The sequence below is a fragment of the Equus przewalskii genome, chromosome 5, assembly GCF_037783145.1.
Source record: "Equus przewalskii isolate Varuska chromosome 5, EquPr2, whole genome shotgun sequence".
Taxonomy (NCBI): Eukaryota; Metazoa; Chordata; class Mammalia; order Perissodactyla; family Equidae; genus Equus; species Equus przewalskii.
The window spans coordinates 69,162,042-69,175,598 of record NC_091835.1 but is presented as its reverse complement, the minus strand read 5'-3'; the positions used below and the strand labels follow the sequence as shown (position 1 = coordinate 69,175,598).

Below are 13,557 nucleotides of genomic sequence, written 5' to 3'. Positions count from 1 at the left end.
ATCAACTATTCTGTGGTTAGTCCTGCCAACACCTTCCTCTAACTCAGGTGAAACTGTAGGTCCATGTTCTACTTTGGTTCAGAGAGCAAGAGATAACTAACAGTGCTAGAACACTGCTAGTGCTGACAACGGAAACCTGAACTACAAAAGATAAATTTAATCTAGAAGTCAAATTCTGCAGGTCCAGAGTAAGAGAGAAAATTAAAATAATGACTATATCCTTGCTTCCTGCTCTGGGCTACCTCCAACTTATTATCTCATAATGAAGGAGATCTGAGGCCCAAGACGGACTGTTTTTGATTTTTTTACAATGTACTACGTAACTACAATATGTGCTGGGAACTACGTCAGGTTCCGGGGAATCTGAGATGTGTGAGATCTTATGAGACAGTAAGTGCCCTAAAACCTTACAGTCCAGTATAGGAGGCACACAGCTCCGCAGACTGTTTCAAAGAATGCAACAGATGCTAAGAAACAGGATAGCAAAGGCTTTCACAGGAGGAGGGGCACCCATATCAGTCCGGGATTTCAAGTACTTCTATTTAAATGGAGCAAAGACTTTGAGGAGGCAAGGGGCAAAAGATGAAGCTGGAGAGGTAAACAGTGACCCAGGCTGCAAAGGATAAATGGACGAGGTTCTTTAAAGGAGAAAGAGAGCTATAATGCAAAAGAATGGTGACCAAAGGAAAATATGGAGAAAGAAAAGCAACAGCACCTGTAACCTTTTACTTAAGGAAAGTGTCTTGCATAATTTCCAGAAATTATATTAACATTTCAACTGTATCTTGAGAGGCAGAAACTTCTGTTCTTGCCAACTCACTAAAGAAAAGGGGGCAGGTGGGGAGGCATGGGACAGATGAATCTGAACCTAAGAATAAAGTATTTTCAGGGTAACACACGTCAGGACCCCACAAACTCCACTGGATTTGCAGGCTGTCTTTATTGCATCATTTATTTTAATCTAAGTCAGTCTAAAGTCAGAATAATCCAATTTTCAAAAGATAGTAAAACCAGTATTTTCATGATTAGGTTTACCGAAAATTGGCTTCATTATGTTTCTACAGTGAATCAATTATGTAATTAGGTGTATTGTTTCAATTCGATTACCTCATTTGCCTGCCAGTCCTCCTCAAAGTGTTTAGTGACTACAACTGCGGGGCAGCTTATCGTAGTGGGAAAAACATGGCTTTGGATTCGTCTTCTGTTGGAACTCTGGGGTCCACGACTTACTAGCTATGTGACTTGGGGATAAAATTACCCATCCGCGAAGGCTATTTGTTCATTGATTCAACAAATACTACCAAGCTCTACACTAGTTGCTAGGAATAAAACGGTGAGCAGGAACACAGTCCCTACTCAATAGGACTTAAGAGTCTTACAGGAGTTCAGGGTAGGCGCCCAAGGAAGTCAGACCTAAACCCAGGCTGGAAGGAGGAATTAGTTATAAGGGACAGAGAGGTGGGGAGAGAGAAGAGTCAGCAGAGGGAACTGCATGTGGGAAAGCTGGGAGGGACAGACAACAAAGCATATCAGAAGATCAAAGACATGAGACTAGCTGAAGCACAGAATGCAAAATTGGTGGTGATGAAAGATGAGGCTGGACAAGTGGACAGCGCTGGGTTGCTAAGAGCCATGTAAGACATGCTAAGGAAGCTCGCCTTTATGCTCACTGCAGCGGGAGACCACGAAACGAGACAAGGTACAGAAAGCACCCCCGGCGGGGCCAGCACACAGCAGTAGGCCAATAAACGTCAGTTGCCCTCTCTTCTCCGAATAACCCACCCTGTGTTACCTCAAAGGCACAAAAGTGTGGTGGGCCAAGCTTACAGCTGACCATGTGTTAAGATCACGTAAACTGTAAGCACTGCTCTGGGACTCTCTCTTTTTAAAAATAAAAATGAGCTCCCTTAAATATTTATATGTTTACTTAGTAGCTTTTTTTTTTTTTAGGTAACTGTCACCCAGGAAATTGCAATAGATTAGTAAAAATTGGGGCAAGATTAAATTAATACAAATAAAGTTAGCATTTTCCCACTGATTCTGCTCTGGGTGAACACGAACTCACAACTGTTACCTAACATAACCAAAGTCCTTGCTAAGCTCTTGTATATGATGAATTCAACGGGTCTATACAACAGAAAACAATTCTGAAAACATGGTTTGCCCTTCAGTTTATAACTTGTGAGATTTTAACACAGCGTCATTTAATACTAATCACCAGAAGCCTAAAATTCATTTATAATCAATTAGAAAACACATAAACAATGAGCTTGTTGATTTTAAGGGAAGAAAAGTCCTGAATTTACTAACTTCTTAACTGCTATAGCACTTTTAGACTTCAGCCATGTGTGGAAATGACTTCCCTCTTCTTCATTGCAAATACACTTATTATAACTAAAAAATGTTTATTTAAAAAATTTAAACACCTACCGTATCCACTCTACTCCTGAGAAATGAAAGCATATATCTCTACAAGGACTTGCACATGAATGTTCATAGGAACTTTATTTATAATAGCTAAAAATGGGAAACTACCAAAATGCCCATCCACAACTGAATGGATAAACAAATTGTGGGACATCTATATGATGGAACACTACTCAGCGATAAAAAGGAATGAACTTCTGAGACACACAACAACATGGATGAATCTCAAAATAATTACACTGAGTAAAAGAAGACAAACATCTCTCTACCTCCCCCCAAAAAGAAGTACGACTGTATGATTCCATTTACATAAAATTCTAGAAAATGCAAACTAATATATAGTGATAAAAAACAGATCAGTGGTTACCTCAAGGGGATGTGGAGAGGTGGGATTACAAAGGGATTATGAGAAAACTTGGAGACTGATGGATACGTTCATTATCTTCATTGTGGTGATGGTTTCACAGTTTTACTATGTCAAAACTTAGCAAAGTATATACTTTAAATATGTGCTGTATGTCCATTATAATTCAATAAAGCTGTAAAAAAATAAGCTAATTTAAAAAGAATTGTGGGGGTGAAAACAATGCCTTGGTGAGAGGATGGTAATATCTGAGAGTCAGTCCACACAACCTGAGGGGTACTGGGCAAGTCTGGCAAGTTCCTGGAAAGAAAGTGCCTGCCACGGGGTTTGGGCAGCCAACACCAAAATTAGGCCCAGACACCAACTCAGAACAGCAGGTAAGGCAAGATTCACCTAAAGAAAGATCTCGTCCTAACAACGAGTACAAAATATGTCACCTAAACTAAGCCAGGAAATGGGAGCATCAAAGAACAAATAAAGGAAACAACCACAAGGACACCGAGTGTATGATATTCTGGAGCACACGGAAGAAATGTGTGTGTGTGAGTATGTGTGAGTGTGTGTTTTGGGTCGGTAGGGTGGGAGGGAGTGGTGTCAGGCAGGAAAGTGTCATTTTCTCTTGCATTGGTGGGTTAGGGAATTAAAGAGTTCCAGAAATACCTTCAAGAGAGGCAAATGAAGTTTCTCTGTAGGCAAGGAAAAAGTTTGAAGCTTAAGGAGGAAAATCTGTAGAGACCCAAGAAGGGGCAGCCTAGGAGTAACAGCGTATCTAGAAGAGAAGACTAAAAGGTTAGCTCTGGAAGCAGGCCAATCTGACCTTAGCTTGGGCTACAAATTCTGGGCAACTTAAGCTAGCACTAAACCCAACCAGTGTGGGTGCTGATTCACCAGACAAGCCTTATGGAGACTTTCAAGCATCCCACGATAATCCATGTGCACAGAGAGCTGGCTGGGACTGACAACTACCATGCAGAGCCTAACCGGCAGGAGGTCCATGAGTTGCCTGACCATGAACATCCAAACTGGGATGCTCCTGAGAGAAGGGGAATGTGCTATTAATAATTACTGTAGGCTCACTTTACCTACAAGGGATCTCCAAACACTGTTTTTCTAGGTATTTCCCCATATTTACAAAAACTACAAAACTCATTAATATGACAAATAACATTAGGGAGAGAAGAGAGTTTTTTTCACTTACTGCCTATTTGAAAAGTTAGAGCAAACACTCAGCAATTGTTAAGAGCTCCAAATTACCAGAAAATACTTACTGACAATATGGTAGAATGAGGCAATATGCCGAGCGGTTCAGAGAAGGGGCTTTGAAAGTCTGACTGCTCTGGACTCCATCTTAGCTCCACCCCGAGAGCAGGTGGGCCAGTCAGTTCTGAGGGTCTCTACTCTGCTGTTTGCTGTTGTTATTCTTTACCTATTGATTCTCTCTCATGGGGAGTGTTTTCTGTTTTGGATTGTTTGCTCACATTCGTGGATCTTTATCTGTGGGAATCCTCCATCCCTGGGTTGAGGTTGTACCCTTCCAGAAACCATTTGTGCCCGAGGGTTATCATCAGCCTCTTTTATTGTTAGGTAATGTGTAACGTTGGCTCTTACCAGACAGGATAGTGAAACTCAGATCTTGTACCCACTGACCACAATTCTTAGGGAAGGTCCCTGCCCCGTTATTCCAAGGCCAGGCACAAGGCAAGCTTTCTTGACAACATCTTCTTTTGCTAGCAGTTTAATTTTTTCAAATTCACTCTTCTGCTTTAGATATAAGTTCCTCCAGGGATCTCAGCTCCAGCTTCCAACCTGATACAGGTCCAGGTTTTATCTTTTCTACGCTTGTGGTAATTAAAATGTAGCTCCCTTGTTTTCTGCCTCCCCTCCCCTCAGGGCAGCCAAAGCTAGCTCCGCCTCCCGACTCTGATTTTCAGTGACTGTTCTCTCTCTCTTGCTCCTGTGTGTATGTAAAAGGAAGCTGGTTACATTTTATCAGCATTTCTAAGGGAAGTTTTCTTTTCCCCGTTTCTGGGAGAGAATTTTCAAGTTATCTAATTGACCGCACTGCTAGAAAAGGAAGTCTGGGCAAGTCATTGAGCCTCTCTAAACGTGTTTTCTAATCTGTAAAATGGGATAGAGGGTTGTTGAGAGAACTAAAAATGAAAAAATATATGTTAAGCACTAAGCCTTTTGACTAGTACACTGAAGGTACTCAATAAATGGTGACTATGAAATTACTTTTACTGGCCAACTTTAAATTTTACAATCAGCTATTGAAATAAATTCAATTTGATAGAGTGAGGTTTTATTGTACTTTGGCTTAAAGAATACTGAATATTTACTAGTCTCCCAAGTAACTGTGGACCATTGCTCATAACTCACACCAATAATGAAAGTATGCTATTAAAATGATCCAAATCTATTAATTAGAATACATTTATAGAGGTCTGATTTGTCAGTTCTGTTTACTTTGTGATTTTGAATAAAATTAGAAATACTTGGGAAAAACTGCCCAGGTTGGTAATTCAGACAGGTAATCTCTTTTAAATTCAAATTAATCTTTTAAGTTCAAATCAAGAGACTCATAATGTGCTTTGGGCTATAAGCTCTCGGAAGGCAATAGCTATTCAATTTGTTTGGAATAATACCCATTCCAGTACCACTCATACAGGAGCATGTATTCAGTAAAAATGGATTTCCCAAACATGACACTTTAGTAGAGTAAAAAGCAAAATCTAGAAGACTTGAGTCTGACACACAACTGCTGTCAGACCTGGGGTAAATCCCTGAGTGACCACAAAACTGTTTCTCTCCCCATCTCTGAAAAAATCTGCCCTTCCTACTTCAGAAAGTGTTTACGAGGAACAAGTCAGGCCGGGTGGCCAGGTCTGTGAAGGCCCTTCGCATGCTATAGTGTGCACTAATGCCATAAGGCATCATGAAGGGCTGTTAAAAGTATAACAACATCCCAGTCTGCGCACAGGCACCAGAGGAACAGAGAGAGGTTAAGTCCCTCCCTGCCTGGTCCCATGGATCACTGCTATAGTCACCTTCACGCCTGGTCCTATGAGAGACGAACGTCTAAACTTCAGCTCCATGCCACCCAAGCCAGTCGAAATAGCTCACTGCGCTTTTGGGTCATTATGTGGTCTATTTGGTCACCCTCAGAATGCAGTGTAGGGTAAAGTCCACATGGGTGCAGAAAAAGCTTAGCAGGGGAAAAAAATATATGCTGTAGTTTTTGCATTGTGTTTACCCGTATGAATGAGTAATAGCGTTAGACAAAGAACCCCTACAAAGAAAAAGCTGAGGTAATTGCCTCATGACATTAGTTAATGATTTCAGCACATAAAGAGAACTGGATGGCAGTAATTCAAGTGGTCTAAAAGACTCTGGAAAAGGACACAGGCACTAAAAGAACCACAGATTGCTACCAACTTGGAGAATTTAAAGTTAGCAATCCACTAGATAGAAATTAGTGTACATATCAATAAGCAAATTTTAGGTTGACTGACATTTTATTACTTGAGAATGATTTATGAACAAGACAAATTATTCCCCATGCCAACTATTTACCATATTTTCCAGACTATATAATACTATAAATGAAGCCAAGATTTATGACATATTTTACTCCTTACATCCTTTTTATTAAATCCCTCCAAAAATAGCTCAAAATTGCCATCAACTCAGTAATTCAATATTACGTGGTGAGCACCCCCAAACAAGCTGACTGACTGGTGAGCGCAAGCAGGTGTCCTAGAAACCAGGTTCACACCGGACAGCACACGCAGAGTGAGGGTCTTGACCAGAAAGACACTTTGTGATGCGTGGAGGACCCCTCAGTGCACAAAGAAAAACATGACTAAAACACTGTGAAATCTGAGGTTAATTTTGCCCTGCAGAGGTAACATAACTTTTCTAGAAAGAAAGTCATAGCAAGGTCATTTTTATAGCTGCCTAGACCCTGGTTTTTTAAAAATAGCCTATAAGCAGCAATAATTAATGTCAATTCTCTTCTTCCTCCCTAACCCTAGAGTGCAGCCCCAGTATTCTTCTAAACTCCAGTGTTTCAGGGGCTTTCAGAGTAAATATGGAAGCTAAAACCCACCTGCCATCCTGGGCTAGGCTGTAACAGGTTCTGGGAGATAGTGATACAGGTGTAAACTCAGCAGGAATAGGAGACAGCCAGGGCTCTAACCAGTGGCTCTCAGAAGCTTGGAAAGCACAGAACCTGAATTCTAACTTGGGAGCGGCCAGTTCCATCCCCTAAAATGAAAGGTGCTAACAGACGCCTTAGGACAGTTCTCCCCACAATCCCTCACGCTAGAGCACAGTATTTGTCCTAGGCATGTACGTAATTGTTGACCAAGGGCATCAAGATCCGGCTCCATGTGGGGACTGTGAGAAATTACCACGTAGGGTACTCTCAATGTTTCTTCCCAACGGGAGAGAATTCCTCTTCTATTTGACAACACTCATGTCCCTAATAGCACGTCAAGGTTTCTAGTACACTATTCAGAGATCCCCAGAAAAGGAGATAAATGGATGGAAAACCTTTTGATTACTCTGCTCTGCTGAATATAGGTCTTAGGAGAGAGGACCGCATATTTACAATCATAAAATTATTAAAACACGTAAGGTGATCAGGAACATTATGCCACATCTTTAAGGCTGCAGACAGAGCAGAACGTTAGTGTTTAGAAATACAGAGGCCTGCAGTGAATTCCAAAGGACTATGGTCTCATTCAGCAATGAACAGCCACGATTTGTTTCTAGAGTTGGTAAATTCCCCTCAGGCAGTGACTTTTGTAAAAGGGGATAAAAAAGGTTTCCATTCCTTCTGAGCATTCTCAAAATCCTTTGCTGCACTCTCACATTTAACCCGAGGCCATGAGTGCAGACTGTTTACACTGAAACTGCATTTCTTTAATACAGCTATGGAGAGGATTGTTTCTAAGAACTACAAGGCACATTGCTCCCTACCCTTTGCCATTTACTACAATTGAACCCTCAGCTGCACTGCAGCAGAATCTGCCAAGAAGGAATAGCTACTAAACTGAGAGCCCTCTTTGTGCAGGGAACCCAAGTGGTGCTGTACTAAGGAAGGGAAACCATCCAAGATTCTGAATGAGTGGGCTGGAAGTATGCACCATTATAGACACAAAATGTCTTATTGTGATGGCCTGCTAGGGGTATCCCGTGTTACGTTTTGAGAAACACTTGAAGCCACAGAGCTATTTCTCTTTCAAACATATTGACACCACAGATGTAAAGAAAAAAAGCACACACAGTTAATGAGCCCACAGCACATCCAAATGCTCTGAGAAGTTAGCCAAAACCTAGGAGAAAACTACTAATATGAACCTAGACCAGGGAGAGGATCAGTGTGAACAGCTCAACCTGACAGCTGGGAATCAAAGTCAACCACAAAGACGTGACCTTCCCAGGACTCTCCTCAAAAGACACGCTAAGTCATTTAGACCAAAACAGGACGGGGAAATGATTTTCCCCCAAAGATTTCACTGCCAGTAACATGACAGGAGGGAGACAGACACTATATTGAGGCTCTGAAATAGATTTACTATGTTTAGTCTCAGGGGTCTAGATTGAGAACTTGTCTGGGATTTCATCTAAAACAATTTTTTTACGGTTTGTAAAAACCTTGGGAGAGATTCTGAATAAACACGACAAATTAAAGTTGTTGCAACTGCTCCTCAATTATGAAGTTATAGCTCTTAAATTGACTTTAGGGGCAGGAAGGATTCCAGAACTAGGGAATGGGGATGCGATGAAGGTGTTTAGAGCTCATGACTCCAATATAAAAAGCGGATTCTTAAATAGGCACAAATGTATACAAAATATATTAACACAAACACATAAACACACTTATGTATGTTTTTCAGATCTATTACAACTCCGCATGACTGCTCTCCCATCATCTCCAATGACACACAAAATTTTGTCCCAAGTCCACTTACTCCTATGACTGTTGCAGACAAAGCATCTCATTTAGGGGCACAAATTTGATAAGGAAATATATGACTATGGGTCATAATTTGCATGTCAATGAAAGTATTTAATCACAGCAGGATTTTTTAGACCCTGAGCTTTAGGCTGTATTTATTTATGACTACACGAATTTGGGGGTTATAGCAAGAATATGCCAGAAATTGAGAAAGAAAAAATTTTTTTAATAGCTTTACTCTTAAGGCCTCTTTTTGTGTGTTGTTCACAATGCAACAACCAAAACCTGCCACCTTCAGTGTGTGCTTTCATATACCTCTGATGACGAGGAGAGCGTTCCAGCTCCCACCTCAGAAAAGAAAAAGTAGAGGGGCTGGCCCCTTGGCCGGGTGGTTAAGTTCGCGCGCTCCGCTGCAGGCGGCCCAGTGTTTCGTTGGTTCGAATCCTGGGCGCGGACATGGCACTGCTCATCAAACCATGCTGAGGCAGCGTCCAACATGCCACAACTAGAAGGACCCACAACAAAGAATATACAACTATGTACTGGGGGGTTTCAGGGGGGGAAAAAAATAAAATCTTTAAAAACAAAAAAAAAAGAAAAGAAAAAGTAGAACTTATTTCAGGAACATCAAAGCAGCAACTGTCAGAGAGAAAGGTTCTGATAAACCTACCAGGAGGTGTGCAGGCGTCTGCAGGAGACTGGACAAATGTGGACCGCCTTTTGGTTGGCATAGGCAAAGCCATTTTCTGTTCTTTATGCTTTGCCAGTGCGGCTTGAACTGCTTCTGTGTGGATATCTGAAAAAGTAAACATTTGCATTTATTAGCTCCTGGCTCTGAAAGTGTTTACTTCTGTGGACTGAACTCTCACTGCCTCAACTGTTGAAACCGGGATGTTTAGGTGATTTTTATTTATCATTTAAATGTGTTATAACAATTAAAAATAAAAATGAAAAACAGAGACAAAAGAAGTCAAGGATAATTTTACAGAGGAGGAAAATGAAGCCCAGAAGGATTATGTGACAGCTTCACGCAGCAGACAGGGAGCTGATGGAGATGCGGGTGGGGTGAGGGTAAGGAATCTGCCAGGCATCCGCGCCAGGCAGGAACTCCCACCTGCAGGTGCAGCTGAGTGCTGTGCACGTGCATAGAGGACACCCACTATTCTTTGAGAAAAGCAGCTTAGGATTAGCTTAACTATCTGAAAGAATACTTGGTTGAGACCACTCAGTTCTATGCCACAGGAACAGCAGGGCTAATTTTGATCTAGAAAAATGTAAGGGCTGATGTTACTACACTTTGGCCACAAAAGAATTCAGCTCTCGGGCCAGCCCCAGTGGCCTAGTGGTTCAGTTCAGGCTTCAGCTTCAGCAGCCTGGGTTCAGTTTCCAGGTGCAGACCTACACCACTCTGTTAGCAGTCATGCTGTGCTGGCAGTCCACATACTAAAAAATAGAGAAAGATTGGCACAGATATTAGCTCAGGGTGACTCTTCCTCAGCCAAAAAAAAAAAAAAAGGAAAAAAGAATTCAGCTCTCCACCTGAATGTCTAACAGAAATCTCAAAATTAACATACCCAGACAGAACTCTTGATTCTCCATTCCCACCCCAAAACTCACTCTATATTTCTACAAAATAGGGTCATACTGTACACACTATTTTGTATTGTGCTTTGATTTGTGTAACAGTTACAAAGTCCTACTGCAGTAGATAACAACTGAGGTGGCTCCCCAGTTAACAACAAACAATTCCCTCTTCTCAAGGAATGGGCTCCATCCACATGCAAACCATCCTCAAAGGCCGATCTGTACTATGCAGATGTGCCCCTTGGAAGAGTTGGACCAATCAGATCCTTTTGGGGGAGAATTTAAACTGAATCAAGAAACTGTAGCTCCTAACGTCACTTTAACAACAGTGCCCTAGAAAGAAGGAAGGTCCTTGTACTTCAAGGTTGAGATTCCCCAGAGCTGTCTCTTCCTTTCTCTCAGCTGTTCCTCTGCTTCTGTGACCTACCCCAGCTATTTAAGGCAGCCGGGGTTGGCCTGTTTCATGTAACCAAAAAAACCTTCACTGATATAACCAGAAACATCTTTCTGTGTAAATATAGACTTACGACATAATTTTAAAGGGCTGCATAATATTTCACTGTATGAATGTGCCATAATTTACTTAAGCAACTCTGTTTTCAAATTTTTGCTACTATTTACAGCAACTATTCACAGCAAGAATAATTCAGTATTTTCACCTTAGCACCATACCTAATCCTTTTTCTTTAGGATTAATTCCAACGATTGCTGAGATGTATTTCCTAAGAACAGGATTTTTCTGCTACAAAACTACAGTACATTTATCAAAATCCAGAAATTCAAAATTGATACAAACTTTTATATAACCCACAACCCACATTCCAACTTAAGTCAACTGTGCCAACATTGCCCTTTATAGTTTTCCCCTGATCTGAGATCCAGTACAGAATCACACATTACATTTAGTTGTCATGTTTCTTACAATACACAGAAAGTAGTTTTGAAATTGCTATCTCATACCACTAAGAAAAATAAATCTTCTAAGTATAGTTCAATATTAGTGTAAGTATAGTTCAATAGTGTTTGTAGTTCTTTAGACTGAGTTAAAGTATTATGTTCAAAAGCTATTTGGGCTAGTTCTCACCCCTTCCCCTTTGGTGTATCTAACAGTATCTATCGAATAATACAATTAGATTCATTTGTTTTCCTTCATATTCCATAGGTCCCTCCCAATGTAGCAGATTAAACATTATGCGACAAAATAAGAAATATACATTTGGTTTCTGCCCTGGTTCCTGACACTGAGCTCCTAAAACCCTTGTAATCTCCTGAGTGATAGGAGCATCTTTTGTTCCAATTAGGAAACTCTTGGTAGGCTCCTGGATAGCTTCAGGACGGGGGCTGTTCACCAAAAAGACCAAGCCATGATTTAGAAGCTTGGAATTTTCAGCCTTACCCTCCATCCTCCAGGGAGGGGAGGGGGCTGGGGATGGAGCTAATTATCAACTGCCAAAGAAGTATTCAAGTATGCCTCCATAATGGAACCTCCATAAAAAACCCAAACAAAGGGGTTTGGAGAGCTTCTGTGTTGGTGAATGAATCCAAGTGCCAGCAGGGTACGGCACCCCAAACTCCACAGGGACAGAAGGCTCCTGGGCTTAGGACCCTTCTGGATCTCACCTTATGTACCTCTTCATCTGGCTGATCATTTCTTTCCCTTACAATAAACTGGTAATAGTAAGTAAAGTATTTCCCCGGGTTCTGTGAATCATTATAGCAAATTATCAAACCTGAGATGGGGGTTGTGGAAACCCTGATTTATAGCCAAGTCTGACAGAAGTGTGGGTAATGTGGGAACTCCCTGCTTGCAATTGGCGTCTAAAGGTGTGGGTAGTCTTGTGGGCATGAGCCCTTAACCTGTGGGGTCTGCACTAACTCCAGGTAGTCAGTGTTAGAATTGAATTTAATTGTAGGACACCTAATTGGTGTCTGCAGAGAACTGGAGAATTGCTCGATGTAGAAAACCCACATGTGACAGCCAAGAGACACATGAAAAGATGCTCAGCATCACTTATCACCAGGGAAATGCAAATCAAAACCACAATGAGATATCACCTCACAACTGTCAGAATGGCTATTATCAAAAAGACAACAAATAATAAGTGTGGTGACAATGTGGAGAAAAGAGAACCCTCATACACTGTTGGTGGGAATGTAAATTGGTGTAGTCACTATGGAAAATAGAGGTTCTTTAAAAAATTAAAAATAGATCTACCATATGACCCAGCAATTCCACTTCTGGGTATTTATCCGAAGAAAATGAAAACACTAATTTGAAAAGATATATGCACCCCATGTTCATTGCAGCATTATTTATAACAGCCAAGATAAGGAAGCAACCTAAGTGTCCATTGATAGATGAACAGATAAAGAAGATGTGGTGTGTGTGTGTATATACATATATATACACACTAGAATAATACTCAGCCACAAAAAAGAATGAAATTTTGCTATTTGTGAGAACATGGATGGACCTAGAGGGTATTATGCTAAGTGAAATAAGTCACACAGAGAAAAGACAAATATTGTATGAATTTATTTATACGTGGAGTCTAAAAAGCAAAACAAAACAAAAGAGAAACTCATAATTACAGAGAATAAAGTGGTGGTCACCAGAGGGGAAAGGGATGGGAGGTTGGGCAAAATAGGTGAAGGGGATTAAGAGGTGCAAACTTCCAGTTATAAAATAAACAAGTCACAGGATGTAATGTACAGCATAGGGAATACAGTCAATAATACTGTAATGGCTTTATATGGTGACAGATGGTTACTAGATTTGTCATGGAGATCATTTGGTAATGTATATAAATGCTGAATCACTATGTTGTACACCTGAAACTAACATAATATTGTATGTCAACTACATGTCCATCAAAAAAAAGAAAAAGAAAAGAAAACCTACATATTTGGTGTCAGGAGTGGTGTGAGTAGAGAAACAGTTTTCCTTTAACACGGTTCTAAAAGGTAACCAACAAGATGTGTCACTGTCCCCAACAACCACTTCTATCCCCAATTCTACCCACTCTCTACGGGTAACCAATCTCCTTAGTTATTGGTTTATCCTTCCTATATTTCTTTTTGCAAAAAAAAGCAGATAACGTGTCTATTTTCTCATCTTTCATACACAAAAGGTAGCATATTATATGCACTTTTCTTGCACTACATATTTTTTCACTTAACAATATATTCTGGAAATCATTCTCTATCACCTCCTAGA

At 40.7% G+C, this 13,557-nt stretch overlaps 1 protein-coding gene across 9 annotated transcripts in view; it reads right to left on the bottom strand.

Moving 5' to 3' along the window:
* The window catches only part of DIP2B (disco interacting protein 2 homolog B), a 209,792-nt gene that overhangs the window by 66,327 nt on the left and 129,908 nt on the right, over positions 1 to 13,557 (bottom strand). For all 9 annotated transcript variants that reach the window (XM_070621288.1, XM_070621291.1, XM_070621289.1 and 6 more), the window contains exon 4: positions 9,427 to 9,552. In XM_070621288.1, the coding sequence (XP_070477389.1) occupies positions 9,427 to 9,552 (126 nt within the window). The remainder of the gene's footprint in view (positions 1 to 9,426; positions 9,553 to 13,557) is intronic.